Here is a 25,046-nt window from a genome sequence, read left to right as displayed (position 1 = left end):
CTGTGGGGTGGGCTCAGTGGCAAGGGGAGGTCTCACCCAAGCTTAGTGAAGGGTGAGCAGAGAGAATTGTGCAAGGAAGCTGAATTTCCAGGGGTCTGGAGGAAACACTGAAAACCTCAAACAGAAGATGTCCAGGCGGAGCAAATGGGGCTGAGAGTTCCTGTCCAAGGGGGCAGAATGCCAGCAGAGTAGGACACAAGGGCAGGTCTCTACTGAAAGCACCAGGGGCAAAGTCACCCAGCCCTTCATCCCGCTGGCCACCAAGCACATCAACTCTACTCTGCCTCCTGCCTGTGCCACCCTTTGCACTTTTGTCTGTACCATCTCCTCTACCAGGTATGCCCTTCCCGCTCCTCCATGTGGTATACTCTCAGCCACCCCTCAGGTTCAGATCCGGAGCCACCTCTTCCAAGAAGTCTCCACCTGTCTGCTGGGAACCCTCACATCACACTGGGAGAAGAGGCCAAAAGTTGGGGAGTCAGTACAGAGGTATGGGAGGTGGGTCCAATCCTGGCTGGACCTGTCCTTGGGTGTCATTTGGGACAGGCTATTGGGGAGGTTCAGCAGGAAGGTGGGACCCCAAGGCTTTCTTTTTATTAAGGAGGAGGCACCAGCTGTTGACAGAGCAGTGATAGCAGGGAGCCACCAAGGCTGAGCCTTGAACCCTGGGGCACCAGGCTCCTGCAGGCAACTGGGAGCAGCTCAGCCTCTCACACTCCCGTTTCCAGGGAGGAAGATGATGCAGCCTGAGGCAACTGGCCACAGGGAGGAAGTTCAGCTGGGCGGGGCAGGCAGAGGAATTCCTGGAAGGAAGCTCACCCCTCAGCACTGGGGTAGAGGGACACTAGAGACAGGGGTGGCCCAGGAGCTGCCCACCTCCTATCCCTATGAATAAGCAGATGGACCCGGGTGACCGGCTGGGAGCCACCCCTGGGTGCTCAGGTACCACGCTTCTGGCCCAGCCTCCTGAGCTGTGGCACAGGCAAGAGCATGGGCCCATGGGGGCTGCATGGAGCGGTGACCTGTTCTCTCTAAGCTTCAGCTTTCTCATCTGTAAAAAGAGGGTGAAGAGTCCTTCCCCACCATGGTTGTGGCGAGGGTAACTGAAGCATCAGGGTAGGCGACCCAGCAGGGCACCAGCACACCTGAGGTTCAGTCAACAAGGCCCACTGGTGAAGAAAGCCTTGCCTGCCCTCTCTTCCCTCCTGAGGCAGGTGGTGGAGGCACCTGCCCTCCCCATTGTGTGTGCATGCATGTGTGTGTGCATGCATGTGTGTGTGAATGTGTGTGTGCATGCATGTGTGTGTGTGCATGAGTGTGTGTGTGCATGCATGTGTGTGTGCATGCATGTGTGTATGAATGTGTGTGTGCATGCATGTGTGTGTGCATGAGTGTGTGTGCATGCATGTGTGTGTGCATGCATGTGTGTGTGAATGTGTGTGTGCATGCATGTGTGTGCATGAGTGTGTGTGTGCATGCATGTGTGTGTGTGCATGAGTGTGTGTGTGCATGCATGTGTGTGTGCATGCATGTGTGTGTGTGAATGTGTGTGTGTGCACATGCACATGCACGTGTGCCAAGCTCTGGAGAACAAGCAGCCAGGCTTGGGCAGGAGCCCGGGGGCAAGGAACATGCAAAGTTCTCTCCACAGCCCCTCAGTGCTAACAGGCTTAGGTGGGGGATGACATGTCTTAGAAACAAACTTCACCCTCTGCCCCAAAACTGCCTGTTGGTCTGTCACATCGGGCCAGGCAGTGGGCACTTGGAAACAGTGCCCTGCTCCTGCCTTCCAAACCCAGGAAGTCTTCTTGAAAGCCTCATGGAGGGGACCTAGGGTCAGGGGACTCCCCAAGCAGGCACAGCACCCACAAGGGTCTCAGGGACCACTTTCTCCCCAACTGCCTGAGGTAAGGATGGATGTGGACAAGCAGCTCAGGGCTGGGGCTGGCCTAGGTGGAAGGTTCAGAAGCACAGAAGGCAGGATGTGCCCGAGGGGCCGGAGATGGGGTTGGAGGCTAGGGCTGGGAAAGAGAGTTTGGGAGATCAGCCAAGGGCAGTCCATGCCTAGACTCTTCTCTAGGTCATGGGGAGTCATAAAGAATGTAGGAGTGGTGATGGGATGGCACCATATTTGCACCTTTGAAAGTCACCTCTGTTTGCAGATAGAGATGGATTGGGGGCAGGGCTGCGAGGAAGGGCATCTCATGGGAGAGGAAGACCCTGGCCACGGTCCAGAGGAAAACAGCGGGCCTGGGGAGAGGCTGCTCCTGGGGAGGACCTACTCAGAGGCTATCTTCCTCGTGCTCCCCCACCCAAGGAGACACAGGAAGCTGGTGAGGTCAGTGGGTGGGCCTGCAACCCAACCTGCGCTGGAGAGGAGCAGGAGGGAGATGGGAGGGCACAGAGAGGTGGAGGGCAGGGACTCTGAGGACCCTTGTCCATGCCCACCTGGGCAATTGAATCGAGCTTCCTCTAGTGTGGAATGTGGGCTCACTGGGGCCATTTGCTATCCTTCTCTCATGTCAGACCAGACGCGGCCCAAGGATGGGGTCTGTGACTCCCTCATCAGACTGAGGGGGCCTGAAATGTGGGGGAAGGAGGGAGCTTCCAAGCAGGAGGGTTTGGAGGGTGCTGGCACTGAGGACAGGGGATACGCCCCCCATGAGTCATCACCCCTGCTCAGAACCTGTTGCTGTGGCCCTCAGAGATGAGCCCATCTTTGGAACTGGAGGTGGGGATGGAGGAAAACCAGATGGAAGGGAAAAAGAAAAAAGGGGCAGGCATGAGTGTGAGGCGTCAGACCCTGCAGCCCCCAGGACATGCACAGCAGACACACACTTCAATCCCTCTTGGCTCTGCCCAGCCTCAAACGAGGTGCAGGCCTGCAGGCCCTGACCAAGGACTCCTGTTATACACAGACAAATGCAGACACACACTCACACACAGATACAAAGACACAAGATGCAGCAACACACACACAAAATACACAAACACAGTCACACTAGTGCACACACAGATACAAATAGACACACACAGACATTCCAAGAAACATACTCACACATGAACAAAGATGTACAAGCACAGTCTTACACATACAAAGACACACTTAAGTACAGACACAAACACACCAAAAGATGCACAGATGGACACATATAGAAGCACACTGGGAGGCAGCCTGTGGAGACTGCTGATTGGATGCCATGCTGGCTTGGTATCCAGAATTGTTGGTGCAGCGCACCCCACGTGCCTGACCTCATTAAGGAGACCCTCTGGGGCAGTGGCCCTGAGAAGAAAGGCAGCAAGCCTAGGGAGGTGACACTGTAGCTGGGGAGCATTTTGGCTGGGCAGAGAGGAGGAAGGAGAGCATTCCAGGGAGGGAAAATAGCCCCTGCAAAGGTTTGGAGTGGAAGAACGGGATGTCCCAAGAACTGTGCCTCGTTTGATGGGGCTGCGGGGCCCTAGTCTGACAGGCAGCCTTCCCCGGCACAAAGGGAGGTGGACTCAAAAGCATCTGGAACTTCTGTGGGGGCACATGGGGCAGAGGGGAAGGGGAGCAGGCAGAACCAGTCAGCTGCCTTTGAAAGCTCCACGAGGGACCTAGCAGAAAGTCATTCATTCATTCATCCGTTCATTCATTTATTTGTGACAGGGTCTCTGTCACCCTAGCTGGAGTGCAGTGGTGTGATCACACTCACTGCAGCCTCAAACTCCTGGGGTAGGCCGGATGCAGTGGCTCACGCCTGTAATCCCAGCACTTTGGGAGGCCAAGGCGGGTGGATCACCTGAGGTCAGGAGTTCGAGACCAGCTTGGCCAACATGGTGAAACCCTGTCTCTACTAAAAATACACAAAATTAGCTGGGCATGGTGGTGGGCGCCTGTAATTCCAGCTGCTTGGGAGGCTGAGGCAGGAGAATTGCTTGAACCTGGGAGGCGGAGGTTGCAGTGAGCCGAGATCATGCCACTGCACTCCAGCGTGGGTGACAGAGCGAGACTCCATCTCAAAAAAAATAAAAATAAAAATAAAAAACCTCCTGGGCTCAAGCAATCCTCCACCCCAGCTTCCTGAGTACTGACGTGAGCTACTACAGACGTGAGCTACTACACCTGGCTAATTTTTAAATTTTTTTAGAGACAGGGTCTCCCTTTGTTGCCCAGGCTGGTCTCCAACTCCTGGCTTCAAGCCATCCTCCTGCCTCAGACTCTGAAAGCGCTGGATTACAGGCATGAGCCACGGTTCCCTGCCCAGAAAGAGATCTTCACCCCACAAACCCCCTATTTGGAGGCCAAGTCCCAGCATCCCCAGTAGGGTCCCGGTTATGACAAGAAAAAATGCTGTGAGACTCGTAAGAGAGGCTGGGCGCCCCTTGCTGCAGAGTGGTCCCCTTACCAGGCATGGGGCCTCAGTCTGTGAGACTCCTCGCCTCGGTCGTCTGAACTCCAGCAAGGACAGAGCTAGGCCCAGCCTGGGGACCTGAGGGCCTGCCCGCATCCGCGATTCTGCCTCTTTTCTGGCCACTGGGGACCGGGCTAGGGAAACTGAAGGGGCAGCAGGGGTGGGAGGAGAGAGGGTTCTGGGTCAAGGGACTGGACAGGTCTGGGTCAAGGCACTGGAGGAGTCTGGGGCAGGGAAGTGGAAGGGTCTAGGGCGGTCCCTTCCCCCTCAGCTGTTGGACCCTCGCTGAAGGGGCCGAGGCTGAGCCCCAAGGTGGGCCTGTGGGGGCGGGGCAGGGGAGCCCCTTCGCAGCTGGACCGCAGGAGGCCGACGAGGGTCTGGAATTCCTCTTCCCCTCCCTCCGCCGCCCCCTCTCCCTTCTCCCACCCCCTGGGCTGCTCGCGGAGCGGGGGAGGCGCAGGAGGGGCTCAGGGAGGGGCCCTGGACGCGGGACCAGGCTGGGCCCCTCGGCGGAGGCCCGCGCAGGCAGGCCCCGCCCCGGCCTCGCACATCTGGGCCGGGAGCGCGGGCCGACCCGGCGGCGCAGGCGGCGCGGCCATCCGGCCTGGGGGAGGGGGCGGCGGGCGGGCGGGGTGGGCGGCGAGAGGAGGCGGGAGGCCGCAGGGCCGGGCGCACGTCGAGGGCTGCGGCCGCCACAGCAGGCAGGGCTAACGGGCTGCGGGCCCGGGATCGCAGCGGCTGGACGGGGCTCGAACTGTAGGGAGGGCGGAGGTGAGTTCTGGGGCGGGGGCTGCTGGGCGCCCCGAGTGGAGAAAGGCGCGGAGGTTTGCCGTCCTGGGCTGTCGGCTGAGACCCCACCAAAAACCTCCAGACTCCACGCGTCTGGTGGGGGCAGATCTGCAAACCCCTCTCGTCAGCGAGGCTGCGGGTTCGGGAAGGCACTTGGGACTGCGACCTTGGGCTCCCACCTGGGCTTCGGGGGACCACCTCCCCTGTCCCTTGCACAGCTGCTCAGAGGCTGAGGCTGAAGAAACTCCTGTGTCTTACAGGCTGGCAGGACTGGTGTGGGCTGGGGCCCGCTCCAGGGAGCCAATTTGGGGGACCCGGTGCCTAGGCCTGAGGTGGAAACTTGGGGGTTGAGGGTATGTGTGTGTGTTGGGGGTGCCTCAGGGGTCCCAGGCCCTGTGGTCCCGAAGTGCAGCAGAGTACCGAGTGACCCAGGTGCCAGGGTCTGAGGCCGGGACCTGGTCTTCCGGGCAAGCTTGAGGTCCAGGTGGGGTGGGTCCAGGTTCCCGCTGGGGCAGTGGAGCCTGTCTGTGAGGCTAGCGTGTGTTGATGAGAGAGATTGGAAGGGAGTGAGCACGAAAGGGACTCTCCAGAGAGCAGACGCAGTGCAGGAATCCCAGGAGAGAGGGGTAATGGGGGGCTGTGGGCAGAGCATGGGAGGGGCTCTGTTGTTTGTGAACTGGCTGCTCCCATGATGAGGACCCAAGGGGGTGCGGCAGGATGTATGGAAAGCAAAGATGAGGACAGGGAGGGGCCATGGGAGGCCATTTCTGTCACTCCCTGCCCCAGCGCAGGATGGGGCAGCCACCTCACTCAGCCACCCATGGTCCCTTCTTCTTAAGGGCTCCCCTCCAGAACAGAGTGGGGCAGCCCTTTGGGTGCCGTTTCTGATCTGTGCTTTGGGCCCTGGTTGGCCCAGTCTGTGGCTTGGAAGAAACGCCTGTGGCCTCACTTAGCCCGCTGACGGAGTCCTGTTCCATTACAGGGCTGGCTGGGTGCTGAGCAGAGAACAGCAGGCGGAAGAGGCAGGGTCCTAGCCAGGAGGGGAGCTATAAGGACTTGGGTGGGCTCTTTGTCTACACAGGCATCATGTGGAGCCCTGAAACCCAGAACACTGCATTCCCATAGTGCTCCTGGGGACATGAGTGCCCAGCTGAAACACCCCACCCAGGAAGAGATCCTCCGAGGATTCTCTATCAGGCAAAGGGTCTGGCCCCTGCAAGGTGGCTCACACCTGTAATCCCAGCACTTTGGGAGGATGAAGTGGGAGGATCGCTTGAGGCCAGGTAGTCGAGGCTGCAGTGAGCTGTGATTGTGCCACTGCACTCCAGTCTAGGCAATAGAGCAAGACCCTGTCTCAAAAAAAAGAGCAGGAGTGGGCCGGGGGAGGGGGGCAGGGTTCATCCTAGGCTATTGTAAGACCGGGGCCACTCTGGGATGGGAGTCTCTGGTTGTGAGTTCCTGCTGGGCCACACCCTATCCTGGTCCCCAGTGACTAATAGGCCCTGCCTATTGGGTAGAAGTCAGGGCCAGGGGTCAGGGAGAAGCTGATGACTAGAGGTCAATATGAAGCCAGGAGTTAGGGGTCAGTCTATGGGCAGGGTTAGGGATCAGGCTGGGGCCAGAATTTGGCATGTGCTTGTAGCCAGGAAATGGAGTTCCTTTCTGTGTAAATCAAACTGTCCCACTCAATTACTCTCAAACCCATAGGCACCACCAGTCTGAAATTAATAGGCCCCTGAAGCGGGGGTCAGCCTCCCCTCATTTTCAGCTATGGACTCTGCCCAGACCTAGCTTTTGGGAGCTGGGCTTGTCCCATGTTCTGTGGTCAGCATTCTCCTTAAGTGTTCCTGGGTGTGTGTGCTTGCTTGGCAGTCAGCCACCTCTTGGCTTACCTCCACCTCTCGGGGAATCCGTGGGATCCTCCTTCTTTAACACATTTTTATTTTATTTTTTTGAGATAGGGTCTCACTCTGTCACCCAGGCTGGAATGCAGTGGTGTGAGCATGGCTCACTGCAGCCTCAACCTTCCAGGCTCAAGCAATTCTCCCACCTCAGTGTCCAAAGTGGCTGGGACTCTAGGCATGCACCACTACACCTGGCTAATATTTGTATCTTTTGCAGAGATGGGGTTTTGCTATGTTGCCCAGGCTGGTCTTGAACTCCTGAGCTCAAGCAATCCACCCATTTTGACCTCCCAAAGTACTAGAATTACAGGCATGAGCCACCACACGCAGCCTTTAACACAAATTGATTTAGTTCCTACCTCCTTCCTTAAAGAACTCGTGATGACTAGAATGCGATTCTCAGTGAGACCAAAATCTCTAACAAGAAAATTCAGAATCCGCATCACGAAGGGAAAGAACACTGCTCAAACCTGCCCAACTCCCTGCTTTTATCAACACCTTGCATATCTGGACTTGTTAACATAAGCCCTCTGTGTCACCCATTCTACCGGAAAGGGCGTTGAGGCACAGAGATGTGGCATGATGCACTCATGCCACGTGCCCTAATAGGCTCTTGCCATCCCTGAAACCCCAGCATAGGGGCACTCAGCATATCGCATGAGAGACAGTAGATAACTGGACAAGCTTCCGATAGCTAGGAAAAGTATAGGCCCATGGTTTGGATGTGGAATCTAGCATAGAAGGAGGACTCAGAGTTGTTTTTTTTTTTTTTCTTGAGATGGAGTCTTGCTCTTGTCGCCCAGGCTGGAGTGCAATGGCGCGATCTTGGCTGGCTGCAACCTCTGCCTCCCGAGTTCAAGCGATTCTCCTGCCTCAGCCTCCTGAGTAGCTGGAATTACAGACATCTGCCACTATGCCCGGCTAATTTTTGTATTTTTAATAGAGACGAGGTTTCACCATATTGGTCAAGCTGGTCTTGAACTCCTGACCTCAGGTGATCCACCTGCCTCAGCCTTTCAAAGTGCTGGGATTACAGGAGTGAGCCATGGTGCCCGGCCCAGAGTCTTTTTTTTCTGGTGGTTCTAGGTTGTTTCTCCCCCAGGTACAATAGCCTTAGTCCAGAAAATCCATTCATTCATTCAGCAAAGTGGTTCCCCAGTGCTAAGCACAGAGCCTGGCATGAAGAATCTCGATAAGTGTTTGCTGAAGAATCAGAACAACATACAAATAGGGCTGCCAGCTCCTCCCTTGAGGCCTTGATCCAGTAGTATGCTGGTTAATGGTTTTCAATCAGCTCTGGTAGAGGGATAAAATCCTGATTTGTAGTGCTTGCCAATTTCTGTGGTGTAAATACTCCCAGCCATGACTGATTTCAAGCTACCAATGTGATATCATTGAATGCAGAACTGGGAAGAGACAGAAATAATCAGCTCACATGAGCTGGCGGGACCCAGCTCAGCATCCCACTCCATCACCCTAAGCTGGGCTCCTGCCCCTGGCTCCTAAGACCCCTCCCCTCCCCTCTCTGTGCTTTCTCTTTTCTCCACAACACCAGCTGCTATATGCGTGCCCACAACCAGCCCCCATCCTTTTTCTGATTCTGATTCCTGAGCATCCAACTGTGTACCTCCAATGGTACAGAGGACAGCAAGAGTGTCTGGAAATCTCCATGGTGCTGGCCATGCAGGAGAATCCTGGACATACAAGAGTGTGCGGGAGTCCAGGTGTCTGTCCACGGTGGGGCTGGTTTGTGTGAACTGTGTGAGCAAGGGTGTGTGCATGTGTGTATGGGCATGCCAGAGCCAGCTCTGTGTTTGCCTGTGTTCTATAGCAAAACTTTCTGATCGGGCCGCTGGTGACAGAGAGGGAATGGATTGGCGCTGTGTAGCCTCCCCCTTTGTTTAGGGGAGCAGCCAGGCCCACCAATGAGAACATAGTGTCAGTGGTCTGCAGACTGGTTGAGAGACACTGTTGAGCGACACTTCTCAAACTTCAATGTGCACCTGAATCACCTGGGAATCTTGTTAAAATAGGCCAGGCACGGTGGCTTACGCCTGTAATCCCAGCACTTTGGGAGGCCGAAACAGGCGGATCACCTGAGGCCAGGAGTTCGAGACCAGCCTGGCCAATATGGTGAAACCCCGACTCTACTAAAAATACAAAAATTAGCGGGGCATGGTGGTGCATGCCTGTAGCCCCAGCTACTTGGGAGGCTGAGGCAGAATAATCGCTTGAACCTGGGAGGTGGAGATTGCAGTGAGTTGAGAACTGAGATTACGCCACTGCACTCCAGCCTGGGGGACAGAGTGAGACTCTGCCTCAAAAATAAATAAATAAATAAAAATAAAATACAGGTTCTGATTCGGCAGGTCTAGGATGAGGCCTGAGGTTCTGCATTTCTAACAAGCTCCCAGGTGATACCAATGCTGCTGGTCCTCAGCCCACACTTTGAGTAACAAAGCTGTTGATGGTTTGGAATATCCTGCCTATAGCCTGGCCCCAGAACTTCAGACAGGATTGAGGCCCTCCCATCTTAGAAAATAAATATGCTTCCTCACCTCCCTTCAGCTTTAGCACCCTCCAACTACTGCCCTCACATGCATTCCTGATCTCAGCCAAGCTTCTCAGAAATTCTAGCTCAATATGATTACATCACTACACTCCAGCCTGGGCAACAGAACAAGACCCCATCTTAAGAAAAGAAGTTCTAGCTCATGTGACCTCTTGCTCACTCCTCACCTAAGCTTACCTGCCTTGGGCCACTAAAACAGGTGTTTCCAGTCTCATCTGAGGACCTCTTACAGGGATCTAGCTTTACCCATCTCTTGGTACAATCTTCATGAGACCATGGGGCATCTCAATCTCCTTGGCCAGTCCATGTTCCTCTGTTCGGCCTTTAAGTGTAGGTTCTCCTCGTGACAGAGTGACATTCTATCTCAAAACAAACAAACAAAAAAAGAAGGCCAGGTATGGTGGCTCACGACTGTAATCCCAGCACTTTGGGAGGCTGAGGTGGGCGGATCACTTGAGGTCAGGAGTTCGAGACCAGCCCGGCCAACATGGTGAAACCCCGTCTCTATTAAAAATACAAAAATTAGCTGGGCATGGCATGCAGCTGTAATCCCAACTATGGAGGAGACTGAGGTAGGAGAATGGCTTGAACCTAGGAGGCAGAGGTTGCAGTGAGTCAAGATCGTGCCACTGCATTCCAGCCTGGGCAACAGTGAGACTCTGTCTCAGAGAAAAGAAAAGACAAATTGAGTCATGCCCCCACCCCAGCCTGCCACCTCAAAGCTTTCAAGATTTGCTGTTGCCCTTCATATAAAACCAAATCTGAAATAGGGTGCACAGGCCCTGCCTGCAGGGTGAGAGCCCAGCCCAGCCCTCCGTCCAGACTTACCATGTCCCCTTCCCATTCCACATTATCCAGCTTTGACCTTCCCAGCACTCAGCAACCCTTGTCATTTCAAAATCACTTGCCTAATTATCTTCTCCATCAGACTGTTGGTTTCTAGGGCAGGGACAGTGTCTCTCTGGGTCACTGATATCTCCTAGCACCTGGCACAGAGCAGGCACCAGAAAACATTTAGGAGGATCCTGATTCCAAGAAAGTAAAGCCATTTTTTGAGACAAGCTGGGAACTGTGGGACTTTAGATGAGATTTAAGGAATTACTGTTAATTTCATTGGACATGAGAATGGTGTTTCGGCGATGTTGTTGAAAACGTCTTTATCTGTTGGAGAGATGTATTAAAGAGTTCATAGGTGAAACAACATGATGGCTGGGATTTGCTTCAAAGGACTCCAGCCAAAAGTAAACAAATAAAATAAATAAGCATTCAGTGAGGGAACAAAGGGACAAATAAATCCCACTCTGCTTGTCTGTTCCTGTTGACAGCTACAGGGCCTGCAAGGATGTTGACTGTCCCGGAGATGGGCCTGCAGGGGCTGTACATCGGTAAGGACCCCCACCACTCTGCCCTGCCCCACCACCCATTCACCCCAGCAGGCACTGAGACCCACCTACAGGTTGTCCAATGTACCTCTCCCGCAGAGCTTCCCAACAGCCCTTCTGTGAGTGAGTGTGTGTGTGTGTGTGCATGTGTGCAGGGCAGGTCTGTGCTTACTGGACCCTCCCGTGTGTGCAGGGAGGGTCTGTGTGCAGAGGTTTGTGTATGTTAGTATGTGTGAGTATGTGTGCACACAGGACTTGTCTATTCACAGGACCTCCATGTATATATGAGTGTGGGCTGAGTGCATGTGTGTGTGCCAGGAGGGTCTGTGCACACAGGAGTGTATACGTGTGCGTGTGTTTTGTTCAGGCTCCGTCCACAGGACCCTGTGTGAGTGCGTCAGTGAGTGTGTGTCTCTGCGGGTAGGTCTCTGTGCACAGAACCTGTGTACGGGACTATAGTCTGCAAGTGGGCACACATGCAGAGAATTCTGTGTGTGCATGGAGGGTCTGTGTGCACAGGAGTGTTTGCAGGTCCATGTGCTTTGTTCAGCCTGTGTGCACAGGACCCCGTGTGAGTGCATCAGTGAGTGTGTGTCTCTGTGGGCAGGTCTCTGTGCACAGGATCTGTGTACGGGAGTATAGTCTGCAGGTGGGCATGCATGCAGAGACTTCTGCGTGTGCATGTGCATGTGCATCTGCCCATAGCCTGGTCTGGGAGCAGGCTTGGTTCTCTGCAGGGGTGGGAGGCCGGAGGCAAGAGGGACACTCCTCAGGAAGTCCATTCACAAAGACCTGGTGGGCTGGGCCCTTCCTTCCTGCCTCCCTTCCCAAGCTCGAGCCACAGCAACTTGGCCTCTCAGGCTGCAGCTGGTGGCAGGGCCGGAGCCTGCCCTGGCTGCCTGAGGAGAGACAGCCCTTGGAATGTGGCCACTTTGTCCCTGCCCCTCCAGCACCTCAGACTCTGGCCCTGTCCAGGTGCTTCCCAGAGTCCCCCTCATGCCTGGCCCTTCACCTATGTTCCCAGGTTACCCCCAAGGCCAGGGAGAGTGGAGACCTGCCTGGCAGCACATGGCAGGACTGTGGCTGAGGGAGAACAGGGCCTGCCTGATTTGTCCATGGAGCTTCCTACCAGATCTCACTCTCCCTCCCTAGCCAGCCTCCCTGGCCTGTCCATGGATCTCAAGGCTGCCCCCAGTACTCTTCACATGCCCCTTAGCAATGCCCAGTGTGGTGGTGGCAGCTACTGGCCCACACCTGTGGGGGTCCAGTCAGGCAGGCCCTCCTGCCTCATGAGCCGCCTGATCCTTGGAGCCAGGCCTGGGGCTGTCCTCCAGGGCTACTCCACTCCCTCCCACCAAAGGTCCAGCTCAGTCCCAGGCCTGCAAGAGGGTCTTGATGGGGCCTCCTGCCCTGAAATGCTGGCTCAGGGTGTGTGTATATGTGTGGGTGGGGGGTGGGAATCAGACTTCCTAATGGTGTGGACACCCCCCTTTCAGGACTGGGCTGTCTTTATGAGTGTGGGAGGAGATGCTGCCCCTCCTGGATCCTCCCCAAGCAGCCAGTTGGGCCTGTCTGTGGCCCTTGTGGGCATGGGAGCTGGGGAGTTCCCTCAAGCCCTGATTAGAACCACGTGGCCCAACTTTAGGGTGGAGGGGAGCAACCCCACCTCCGAGCCAGTTAGGTCTGTAGCCCCACCTTTTGAAGGAGAAGGGCTTCTCTCTCCTCCACTCCCTCCCAGGAGCTCACCTGCCCTATCTCCCCTGCCCTTCCGTCTCTGGACTGGGTCTCCCTGCCACACAATGCTTTTCTGTCTCTCCCCTCCCGCACTGTGTTTCTGAGGGGCCCTAGTGGGGAGACAGTGAGTCCCCAGAGAAAGCACGGGTCACCCGCTAGGGAAATGTTGCTTCTGATAGCAGACCCTCAGCTCCTGCCCCTACGTCACGCGTGTCTTTCCTACACCCCCCAGTCCTCCTCCCTAGCAGAGAGCCCCTTGCCTTAGCCCAGCAAGGACTGATGGAGAACCTCTGGGTGCCTAGCTTGGGGTCCACTGCCATCCCTACCCTGCTTGTGCCAGGATGAACTGCCCTCTCTTCTCTGCAGGCTCCAGTCCGGAGCGGTCCCCAGTGCCTAGCCCACCCGGCTCCCCAAGGACCCAGGAAAGCTGCGGCATTGCCCCCCTCACACCCTCGCAGTCTCCAGTAAGCACGGAGCAGGGACCAGGTGGTGCGTAGCCTGGGTGGTGTGGATGGGATCGTGCCTGGCAATGTCATGACAGGGCCTGGGCTAGGAAGGAGGAGGGGATGGGGATACCACCATGCCTCTTGTCCCCATACACAAGACTCCAGTCATGTGCCCCCCAGAAGGATTGGCCTTGGGCGGCCCTGGACTATAAAGGTAACAATTCTACTGAGAAGGTGAGCCCCATGTAACTAATCCCAACCCCCCCCAACACAGGAGGCACCCACAGCCATTGAAGCTGGCCTGGCTGAGGCAAGTGTTCCTCTGAGCATGTGGCTTTTCTAGGTCCCCAGAGCACTGGGCCTCCTGTTGACCACAGTCCACCTTAATCCAAGTCATATCTGAAGGAAAGGAGACATGTTGCTAAAAAAAATAGTCTGGAAACTATTAGCTCGGGCTGGCCATGGTGGCTCACACCTGTAATCCCAACACTTTGGGAGTCCGAGGTGGGCAAATTGCTTTGAGCTCAGGAGTTCAAGAACAGCCTGGGCAACGTAATGAAACCCCATCTTTACAAAAAAAATACAAAAATGAGCTGGACGTGGTGGTGCACACCTGTAATCCCAGCTACTCAGGAGGCTGAGGGTGGAGAATTGCTTGAACCCAGGAAGCAGAGATTGTAGTTAGCCAAGATCGCACCACTGCATTCCAGCCTGGGTGACAGAGTGAGACCCGGTCTCAAATAAAAAGGAAACTACTAGCTTGAAGTATCCAGGATACCACCTCCCCACCCCCAAGCTCCCTGGGTCACCCCATGTGGATGACCTTGCCCTGGTGGGGACCCCCTTATTCTCAGGGAGTCCAGCCCTGGCACAGGAGAAGGCACACAATTCTCTGGAGACATGCACGTGCTCTCTTCTGTCTGCCATAGAATCAGTCTGGTTTGTGTCACTGTGGCCACAAGGAGCAAGAGGGTAAAATACATGCACTGGTCCATGTGCTGTAAAACTGCCTGGAGGAGCAAAATTGCTCCCAGCTGGGCCCAGACTAGTGGCTGCCTATGAAGATGGTGTGAGGTGGGGGTGGGGCTAAGGCAGTCCGGGGGAGGGTGGGCAGAGGCTGGAAGCAGGAAAGCAGGAGCTTGAGACGAACCCTGCCTGGGGCTACCTGAGAGACATGTCCAAGGCTCAGCCTGGAGCCTGGGAGGGCAGAGGAGCCTGAGCAGGTGGGCAGGTGGTGTGGGCCAGGTCCAGGGCTGGTCTGGACCACAGTCAGTGGAGGGAGTGTCTTCCCCATGCAGAGGAAGCGTTGGGGGTTGGGGGGTGGGGGTGTCCCTGCTGGCTACTTGCTAATTCTAGGTCTTGCACTTGCAGAAGCCCGAGGCCCGAGCCCCCCAGCAGGCCTCCTTCTCCGTGGTGGTGGCCATTGACTTTGGCACCACGTCTAGTGGCTATGCTTTCAGCTTTGCCAGTGACCCTGAGGCCATCCACATGATGAGGTGAGGGTAGCTGGGCTGGGAGAGTGAGGTGGGGTGGGTGGGGAGTTCCTCATACCTAGGGATGAGCTTGGTCCCAAAAGTACTGTCACCGAGACATGGGGGTCTCCTCAGAGGCCCTGCCACCCCTAGTCTGGGGCTCCCCACTCGGGCTAAAGGTTGGAGGATGGGCCCCAGGCCTGTGTTCCTGGTCTCAACTGGAGCAGCTCCCAGCCCTCTGAAAGAAAAGTAAGACTTTGTTTTTAATTTTGAATTAACATACAATAAAATATGCAAATCTTTTTTCTTTTCCTTTCTTTTTGAGATGGAGTCTCACTCTGTTGCCCAAGCTGGAGTGCAATGGTGCGATCTCAGCTCACTGCAGCCACTACCTCCTGGGTTCAAGTGATTCTCCTGCCTCAGCCTCCCAAGTAGCTGGGACTACAGGTGTGTGCCACCATGCCTGGCTATTTTTTTTATTTTTAGTAGAGACAGGGTTTCACTATGTTGGCCAGGCTGGTCTCAAATTCCTGACCTCAGGTGATCTGCCTGCCTTGGCCTCCCAGAGTGCCTCACAGACATGAGCCACCACACCCGGCCTTTTTTATTTTCTTTCTTTTTTTTTTTTGAGAGACAGGGTCTTGCTCTGTCACACAAGCTATGTGCAGTGATCATACCACAAGTGCAGTGATATGATCATAGCTCACTGCAGCCTCAAACTCCTGGGCTCAAGCAATCCTCCTACCTCAGCCTCCTGAGTAGCTAGGACTACAGGCAGTACCACCACACCTGGCTAATTTTTTAAAAATTTTTTGGAGAGACAGGGTCTCACTGTGTTGCCAGGGCTGGTCTTTAATTCCTGGCCTCAAGTGATCCTCCCACTTTAGCATCCCAAAATGCTGGAATTACAGGTGTGAGCCACCATGCCCAGCCCACAGATATTTTTCTAAGCTTGTAGACAAACACACACATATACAAACATATATGTGTTTTTTAAGTAAAAGTGAGATATACAGCTTGCTTTGTTTTAAAGCTTCAACATTATTTTGTAGATATTTCATGTCAGTACATACAAAGCTACCACTTTCTTTGAACGGTTGCCTAGTATTCCATAGTACAGATGTGTCATAATTTATCCATTCCCCTATTGACAGTTTTAGGGGTTTTTTCCCTCCTCTCATTTTTCACTATTACAAAAATGCAGCAGTAATATCCTTCTATGAAAACTTGTGCTGCAGTCTCTATGGGGTAGATTCCTAGAGGTGATTCCTAGGTCCAACATCTCAAATAAAAAACAAGAAAATGAAGGTTCTAAGGGTTGAGTTGACAAGTCACACTGTTGTTATGAAAGACATGTTTCAAAAATTCATTCAGATGTTGGTGGGTTTTGTGTGAACACTCCCCTTGGGACCTCAAGACCCCAGTCCTTTGAATGTGTCCTAGAGGGTTGGCAGGCAGTAGGTAAAGCTATAGGAGACCTCAAAGCTCTCAACCCACACTGGGATGGGAGGTAAGAGGGGCTTCTCCAGGCCTGGAGACTGGACGGAAGATTGAATGGAGAGACAGACAGGTAACTGCTCCCAAAATACATGGGACTTTAGCTTCGTGAGATTGGACTGTCCTTCCTTCTGCATCACAGGAAACCACAAAGGCTCCAGGCACTTACGGCCCTCTAGGAGCTGTAGGACATCCCAGATGTCTTGCTCATCAACACACACAGCTGAGGCCATGCTGGGGCTAAGGACACATCCAGGAACATTATCTCTGTCCTGTGGAGGTGAAAGTCACAGCAAATAACTGGGGGACATCCCGGCGTCCTCCTAAGCCCTCTCTTCCCATCAGAGACCAAGCCCCTAACATCTCTAGATGTGTCCCTAACATCTCTAGACCCGACCTGCTCTCACCTGGATGGCTGCAATATACTCCTCCTTGCTTTCCTTTCTCCATGCTCTCTTCCCTCCATTCTGTTGCTCCATGGGAGCCAGTGACCTTTATTTCTAAAGGCAAATGTGGTCATACCTCTTCGCTACTTAAAATCCACGAAGACAGAATTCTGAATGGCCTTCTGTGCTCTTCATGATCTCACCTTAGCATTCTTGTATTTTCTCCTGCTGCCTGTCCAACCGACCCATAGCTAGTTCTCCCTGCTCTTTCACATCTGTAAGTTTTTGCACATGCTGTTCCCTCTGCCTGGATTCCCACCCAAGGAGGGTTGCACTGACGGCCCTGTGCCTCCGCAGGAAATGGGAGGGCGGAGACCCGGGCGTGGCCCACCAGAAGACCCCGACCTGCCTGCTGCTGACCCCGGAGGGCACCTTCCACAGCTTTGGCTACACCGCTCGCGATTACTACCATGACCTGGACCCGGAAGAGGCGCGGGACTGGCTCTACTTCGAGAAGTTCAAGATGAAGATCCACAGCGCCACGGTGAGTCACAGGGCTCCAGACAGGGAGGCGGGGCCAGCATTGAAAAGGGCAGGGCTAATGGGGGGGTGGGGCTGGGGCAAAACCAAAACGCGTGAGGACCGACCCGATGGAGTCGTGGCTGAGAGGGGGCAGAGCTAAAGGGAGACGTCGGACTCCAGTGTGAGCGGAGCACAGAAATGAGACAGGTGGAGGTGGGGCTAATGTGGGTGGGGCTAATAGTGAAGCTGGGGTTGCAGGAGGGGTGGGGCTAAGGAGAGGGGCTGGGACAGAGCTAATGTCAGATTGGGGCAAGAGTGGGATGGTGTTAAAGAGATGGGGAAGCTCCAGGAAACGGGGCGATTTTAAGAGCAAGGTCGTCAGGAAATGAGTGCCGAGCTGAGGCCTCCTGCAGAGCCGCCCTGTGTCCCTGCCAGGATCTCACCTTGAAGACCCAGCTAGAGGCAGTAAATGGAAAAACGATGCCCGCCCTGGAGGTGTTCGCCCATGCCCTCCGCTTCTTCAGGGAGCACGCCCTTCAGGTGCGCTGCGGCCCCACCTCTGCCGACTGTAGCAGGGACCCCCTCTTGTCCCCTCATCCGAAACCGCTCCCCCATCCCGTCGCCGACATTGGATGGGTAGCCACCGCCGGAAGTCAGAGGTCATCTTCTCCAGTACCCTCCTCCCTTTTTGTCTGGTAGAGCCTGCACCAAGCCATACTGATGGGAGGGGGGCCAATTCTTCCAACTCTGCTGGGAAGTCCTTCCTGTGGTTTGATTAGTACCTCCAGCTCCGCGGAGGGCTGAAGACCACCCTCCCTCCAAGCCACCTTTTCTCTGACTGCCCGCTCCTGCACCAGGAGCTGAGGGAGCAGAGCCCATCACTGCCAGAGAAGGACACTGTGCGCTGGGTGTTGACGGTGCCTGCCATCTGGAAACAGCCGGCCAAGCAGTTCATGCGAGAAGCTGCCTACCTGGTGAGGATGTGCAGACGGGTCAGAGAACACTGCTCATGAAGGCCCGGACCTGCCCCCATGCCTGCATGCACCCCACCACCCTTGAGACCACAGAGTCATTGTGGAAAGAACTTCAGCCTGCTCCTGCTGGGAGTTTGTAGGGTTGCTCCCACCAGGAGAGGGAGTGGGCCTGCAGAACAGGGGACAGAGGGACAAGAGGCACAGCCCAGGCCAGTGTAGACAGTGCCTTAAGTCAGGTGTCCTAGAAGCAGAGCCCAAGATGGAGAGTCTTATACGTGAGGTCTATTGAAGAAGGGTTGTCAGGAGAAAGGCAAGGGAGGGAGGTGGGACAGGAGAAGGAGCTATGAAGGATGTGGTCTTGGCTAGAGTCTAGCCTCAAGTTTAGCCTCAGCTAGATCCCATGGGGAGCTGCAGAGGGAGAACTGTAGCACAGAGCTGGGGCCAGCTTCTTGCACATCCGTATCGGTCTGTCACTGGTTCTGCGGGAATGGGAGGGATACCTCTCCAAGTGAGGCCATTCCCATTTAGCTGAGGGCCGTTATCCAGAGGAGGTAGCAGCTGTGAGCCAATAGCAGCCAACACTCATAGTGGCAGGCAGGGCACCTAGAACATTCACTTCACTTGGCATCAGTATTTTCAGGGACACCCCCACCACCGCCCACCTTTGTTGGTTCTTGAGCAGGGGAAATAGGACTATGAAAGTATAAAGGGAGGCGATTCTGGCCAGTGCATACAGGTCTTCCTACCACTGAGATGCTCCAAGGTCTAGAGCAAGGAGTTGGGGGGCTCCATTGGAGACAGAGAGGGTGTAGCCTCAAGACTCATTGTTTGGTCCTAACCCTGGAGCCTTGGATACAGACCCTAGGCTGTCCAAAAGGGATCTCAAGCCTGCCTGTAGACACCCTGGAGGGGCCCCCAATCCTCCCATACCTATGGGCCAGGCATGACCCAGGACCAGGTCTGTAGATGGCTACCCTTTTCACTGGAAGGAGCTAACTCTGAGCACAGTGAACATACCTGTGCAAGGATCACAACAGAAGCAAGGCTGTCCCCAGCTGGAACAAACACCTGCTCCCCCAGCATCCCCTTGCCTATTTCCCCACCCCCTTTCCTCTCACGCTGTTCCCTGGCTGCTCAGGAAAGTCTGGCCCTGGGTAGAAAGTCTCCATTCACACCCTTATCCCTCTTCCCTATCTGGTCAGAATCTGGGGAACCCTACAAAACCATGACGTACTTCCCACAGGGATCCCCTGCCCTGATGAAGGAAATAACTCCAGATCTCAAGTGTTTTTCTCCACCCAACTGGCCTGTCTTGTTGCCTGGAATTTCAGCTTCCTTCCTGCTGTATCAGATTCCCTGGGAACAAAGTTCTCCTGGGAATGGGGTGGCCTATGGCTACCATCTGACACCAGCCTGGTGGAGAAACAGGGTTCAGTGAGCTAAAAGGGCTCCCCACCATCTCCTCTGAGCCACCACACCCCCCCACATTGTGCTAGAGTCTCTGCCAACACCCCCAGCCAGCGCTCAGCTGGCCACTTGCACCTGTGAAGGGGAACCTTGCTGCAGCTCCGCTATCTTGGGAAGTTTGAAGGGACACATCCCAGGGGTTCTAGGTCTGCATTCTGTCTAGAGTCTTTTCCTGCTGGGCAACTTCTTCCCCATCTTTGGCCAGGGCCATTCCCTCCCCAGCCTGGTCACAGCGTGGCTATGAGGCAGCTCCAAATTTGTGCAGCACAGAGGGGCCTGAGAGGCCTAACATGGGTGGGGTGTGATGGAGGAGGAGGTGGGAGCCCCACAGGCCCGCGATTCCCCACCTCCCGGTGCCATCTTAGGTGTGACAGCCCACGGTGCCGCCTGACCCTGCCCACCACCCATCCCCAGGCTGGACTAGTGTCCCGAGAGAATGCAGAGCAGCTACTCATCGCCCTGGAGCCTGAAGCTGCCTCGGTATACTGCCGCAAGCTGCGCCTGCACCAGCTCCGGGATCTGAGTGGCCGGGCCCCAGGTGGTGGGCGCCTGGGTGAGCGCCGCTCCATCGACTCCAGCTTCCGTCAGGGTGAGCTGCCCCCAGGGACACCACCCACCCTTGGAGGGTCAGAGGGTTACTGAAGCCAGAAGCTCAGCCATGTCCAGTATGAAAGGAAGGGGGTCCCCACCCCGGAGAAGCCCAATTTGAGCAGGCAGAAACATGCCTGGTGGAGCCCATCTGAGGGAGGGAGGCACAGCCCTGCCCAAGGGCAACCTCGTCTCAGGGTGGGACATGTCCTACCTGGGGGAACCCAATCTCAGGGTGGAGATTTCACCTTGCCCTAGGGGAGCAAGGTCTGAGGAGGGCAGGACTCTGCCCAGCGCTGAGTCTGAGGGTCAGGGGAAACACAGCCTATCCCAGGAGGAAATTGCTGGGGTACTGACAAAGGAAGAAGTCAACCCACTGCATCGGCTGTCCCCTTCACTCCCATCATCTTCCCTGACACACATCAGCCCCAAGCTCCTGCTGCCAAGACCAGGCACTGAGGCCAAGGACAGCTATGGTCATCCTCCCAGATGCCATCTCCCAGGGCAGGGAGAAGCCCTAAGTCCTGAGTCCCCTCTGAGACTCCAAGGACACCTACCTGCCTCCACTCCTCCAAACCCTCTAACCCTGATTTTGCCATGACCTGAGACCTCCTGGGTTAAAGGAAAGCCCTGTGTCCATAAATACTTCCCCCCCAGCTGTTGGATACAGGGTGGGAGTTTGGGGTTCAGGATTGCCCTCTCCCAGTCAGGAGCAGGTTGGAGTTTCAGGAGCACTGGTTGCTCCCAGTGCCCATGGAGGGCCTGGGCAGGAGGATGGGAGTTGAACGCCATAGCTGGAGCACCTCCTTCTAATCTCACTCCCTGCTATCTCCTGACCCCCAGCTCGGGAGCAGCTGCGAAGGTACCGCCACAGCCGCACGTTCCTGGTGGAGTCGGGTGTAGGAGAACTGTGGGCAGAGATGCAAGCAGGTAGAGGGAAAGGGGGATGGAGAGTTATCCTTGGCCCCTACCGGGCACCATATGCTGATGGGGGGAAAGGCATGTTTGCAAAGCCCGTCTCTTCCTCCTCCATCCGCTGTACCTAACCTGGCCGTCCCCTCACAGTCACCCGCACCCCCACCCCACTCACAGCGGCGCCCCTAACTCCCACTCCTCCAGGGGATTCTCCGCGGACGCTCGGGTGGAGTTGCAGAGCCTCTGGAACCATTTCTCCCCCACACCCTGCGCCCATATGTGGTGGTCTGAGGTTCAAGCACCTGAAGCCCCTCACGTCCCTCCCCCAACCCTGCAGACAGGCCTTGGGACCCGGGTCAGGGCTGGAGGCTGGGCGAGGCTGGAGGGGGCGCAGGGCTGAGGGTGCGAGGCCGCCCACGAGTGTGTGCCCACGCTCGCCGCCGCAGGAGACCGCTACGTGGTGGCCGACTGCGGCGGAGGCACCGTGGACCTGACGGTGCACCAGCTGGAGCAGCCCCATGGCACCCTCAAGGAGCTCTACAAGGCATCTGGTGAGTAGCCAGGCGGCATCCCGGTACCCAGCGTGGCCCGGGCCCCGGCCCCGCCACCGCACCCTGGCGGCCGGGTGAGCGCTGACGCCCCCTCCGCCCCCTGCTCTACCCCAGGGGGCCCTTATGGCGCGGTGGGCGTGGACCTGGCCTTCGAGCAGCTGCTATGCCGCATCTTCGGCGAGGACTTCATCACCACCTTCAAAAGGCAACGGCCAGCAGCCTGGGTAGATCTGACCATCGCCTTCGAGGCTCGAAAGCGCACCGCTGGCCCGCACCGTGCAGGGGCGCTCAACATCTCGCTGCCCTTCTCCTTCATTGACTTCTACCGCAAGCAGCGGGGCCACAACGTGGAGACCGCTCTGCGCAGGAGCAGGTGGGTCCCGGGCCCGCGGGCTCAGGCAGGGTTTGCCGACCCGGAAATGACCGTGCACGGGAGGGTCCCGGGCCCCAAGGAACGGTGGGGGATCTGCCTGATTCATCCCACATATACACCAAGCCAGCAGGGTGTCGGGGTGGGGCGGCGGGGAGCAGCGAGTGAGTGCCCCAGCCCAGCAGGCTCCACCCACGGAATCCGCAGCCCGAACTGGGGCAAGAGAGAGAATCATGGCCGGGAGGCGGCAATGACTGGTCTCCCAGCCTTCTCTACACCCGCACCCCGGGGCCCTGCCGGCCCATGCTCCTTGGCTTCCCTGCACCAAAGCAAGGGGAGGCCTCCCCCAGGACCTCGTACCTGGAACCTGGAGCAGGCTGGCAACTAAATCCTGACTGAGTAGGGTGGGGATGAGGGCTAACATCCAGCAGGTCCAGTCCTCCAGACACCACGTGCAGTCGGTGCCCAGGCACTTCTGCCTGGTGGCAGAGGTAGAGAATAAGAACCACGGACCCCAAACTGGGGCAAGCAGCTGGGCCCTGACCGATAGGTCTGTGCCCCTTTCACCACTAACAGCGTGAACTTCGTGAAGTGGTCCTCACAGGGGATGCTCCGAATGTCTTGTGAAGCCATGAACGAGCTCTTTCAGCCCACAGTCAGCGGGATCATCCAGCACATAGGTGAGCACCTGAACTCGGTCCTCCACCCGCCCCTACATAAAACAGATGCGGAATAATTCCCCCCCCCAATCAGTGCCTAGAACTCTCCACACATCCATACACTGGGATGAGACCTAGAATCATCTAGAACACCTGGAGGATGAAGTGCAGTGGTGATTAAGAGCTAGGGGGTTGATATGTAGTCTTGCCAAGGCAAAAAACCTCTGGTGCCTCAGTTTCCCCATTTATAAAATGGGGTGATAGTATTGGGTTCTCAAAACGTTATCACAGGGATAAAATGAGCTGAAGTATCTACAGTGAGCATAATGTCTTGCACACAACGTCTAGGTGTTTAATACGTGTAAATGCATATCCTTATCTCTTGTTCTCCACGTTTCGTGGTGGGAGAGAAGTGGGGAGCGTGAGTGTTGGGGAGGCAAAGCCCTCGAGGACTCGCGGGAGCTCTCAAAGAAAGTGCTCAAATGGCTACTCTCTAGTTGCTAGGCGGATACGAGCTAGGGAGGGGAGGCGCCGGTGGCCGCCTAGTGGTGGCCTCAGTGGCTCTCTTTCCCCGCCTTCTCCGCCCTCTTCACCCGCGTCCCCCGTCCTGTACCACAGAGACGCTGCTGGCGCGGCCGGAGGTGCAGGGTGTGAAGCTGCTGTTCCTGGTGGGCGGCTTCGCCGAGTCAGCGGTGCTGCAGCACGCGGTGCAGGCGGCGCTGGGCGCCCGCGGTCTGCGTGTCGTGGTCCCGCACGACGTGGGCCTCACCATCCTCAAAGGCGCGGTGCTGTTTGGCCAGGCGCCGGGCGTGGTGCGGGTCCGCCGCTCGCCGCTCACCTATGGCGTGGGCGTGCTCAACCGCTTTGTGCCTGGGCGCCACCCGCCCGAGAAGCTGCTGGTTCGCGACGGCCGCCGCTGGTGCACCGACGTCTTCGAGCGCTTCGTGGCCGCCGAGCAGTCGGTGGCCCTGGGCGAGGAGGTGCGGCGCAGCTACTGCCCGGCGCGTCCGGGCCAGCGGCGCGTGCTCATCAACCTGTACTGCTGCGCGACCGAGGATGCGCGCTTCATCACCGACCCCGGCGTGCGCAAATGCGGCGCGCTCAGTCTCGAGCTTGAGCCCGCCGACTGCGGCCAGGACGCTGCCGGCGCTCCTCCCGGCCGCCGCGAGATCCGCGCCGCCATGCAGTTTGGCGACACCGAAATTAAGGTCACCGCCGTCGACGTCAGCACCAATCGCTCCGTGCGCGCGTCCATCGACTTTCTTTCCAACTGAGGGCGCGCCGGCGCGGTGCGAGCGCCCTCTGCCCGGCCCCGCCCCCTTTCGGTCCCCGGGCCTGCGGAGCGGGGTGGGGCGGGGGAAAAGATGGTTCTGCTGTGTGCGCCTCTTTCCCCGCCCTCCGGCCCCGGGGAGATGAGGTCATGGCAGGGTGGGTGGGGACACACCCAGAGACTGGCTTTGGGATTGGGCCCTGGTTCGCTGACTGCCAGGCTGAAGGAACCCGCCAAGGACTGAACGGGTAAGGGTGACTGAGAAGAGGTTTGCAAGACAGAGCGCGCAGCCCTGCAAGTGGCAAGTGACCCCGAAGGAAGAACGCAACAGAAGATGGAGTCCTGGTCTGAACTTAGCCGAGTAGGGGTGGGGGTGCAGGGCTGGAGTTCACTCAATGATGCACCCAGCCTGAACCGCGAGGCAGGCAGAGGAACCTTGTGCTGTAAGAAAGTGACTGGGAAGTGGACTCCAGAGGGACAGGTGTGGTAGTACAGTCCTGGTGTGGTGCTGACCACCCAAATATGACTGAATTGTAGAAAGGGCAGTAGATCTCTAATGGGAGGTGGGAACATTATTATGGTGGAGGCAATTATGAGGGTAGCATTTCCTTCTAGACAAAACACCCATCTGGGAAGGCCCCAAGGGCAGCTTATGAAGGACCCCACTTGCACCCCACCCCAGCCATGGAAGGGTAGCTGGAGGGTGGATGAGGAGGCCAGAAGGAGCACTGAGGGGTGGTCCCAGCTCTGCTATTGACTCGGTGTGCCTTTAGGACATTCTCTGACGGCCCATGGGCCTCAGTTTCCCAAAGTGTGAAATGTCAGGCACTTCCCTCCAACTGTGACATGCAGCAGCCCCACCTGCCTGAGAGCCCTGAGGTGACAATAAAACATTTATGCTCAAGGGGAAGCCATAGCCTGCTGATATGGCGTGGAGACCCTAATAGTGGGAGGAGTGTAGGGGTTCCGGGTGCTATAGAGAGAAGGGAGAAAGCTTTCAGCTGTGCATAGGGAACTGACCAGAAGGGGGTGCTGCTGTCTCCCCATCAAGCATCCCAAACAACTCCACTGCTTAAGACCTCTCTTGCCTACACGAGGTCCCTCCCTCCTCATTCAAACTAATTGTCTTGGCAGCCAGCTTCTGGCCTAAAATG

General features: G+C 56.5%; 1 protein-coding gene across 3 annotated transcripts; it reads left to right on the top strand.

Annotated features, from left to right (window-relative positions):
- The first annotated feature begins 5,000 nt into the window (after window positions 1-5,000).
- On the top strand, window positions 5,001-24,796 carry HSPA12B (heat shock protein family A (Hsp70) member 12B). Of its 3 annotated transcripts, none has more exons than XM_028828230.2 (13): window positions 5,001-5,165; window positions 10,985-11,044; window positions 13,142-13,264; window positions 14,593-14,717; window positions 16,934-17,120; window positions 17,534-17,638; window positions 17,956-18,072; window positions 19,954-20,128; window positions 20,971-21,057; window positions 21,489-21,593; window positions 21,708-21,966; window positions 22,540-22,643; window positions 23,241-24,796. In XM_028828230.2, exons 4-13 carry the CDS (start codon window positions 14,710-14,712, stop codon window positions 23,894-23,896), a joined length of 1,803 nt encoding a protein of 600 aa, XP_028684063.2. In that variant the 5' UTR covers window positions 5,001-5,165; window positions 10,985-11,044; window positions 13,142-13,264; window positions 14,593-14,709; the 3' UTR covers window positions 23,897-24,796. The 3 variants fall into 3 exon arrangements, with proteins under 3 accessions (XP_028684063.2, XP_077807393.1, XP_015004921.2); XM_015149435.3 differs by having other exon boundaries at window positions 5,036-5,165; window positions 13,142-13,239; XM_077951267.1 differs by lacking the exons at window positions 10,985-11,044; window positions 13,142-13,264 and having other exon boundaries at window positions 5,028-5,095; window positions 14,620-14,717.
- Window positions 24,797-25,046: the final 250 nt, after the last annotated feature.

Source organism: Macaca mulatta, chromosome 10 (assembly GCF_049350105.2).
Source record: "Macaca mulatta isolate MMU2019108-1 chromosome 10, T2T-MMU8v2.0, whole genome shotgun sequence".
NCBI classification, from domain to species: Eukaryota; Metazoa; Chordata; class Mammalia; order Primates; family Cercopithecidae; genus Macaca; species Macaca mulatta.
This window is presented reverse-complemented; position numbering and strand designations above follow the sequence as displayed.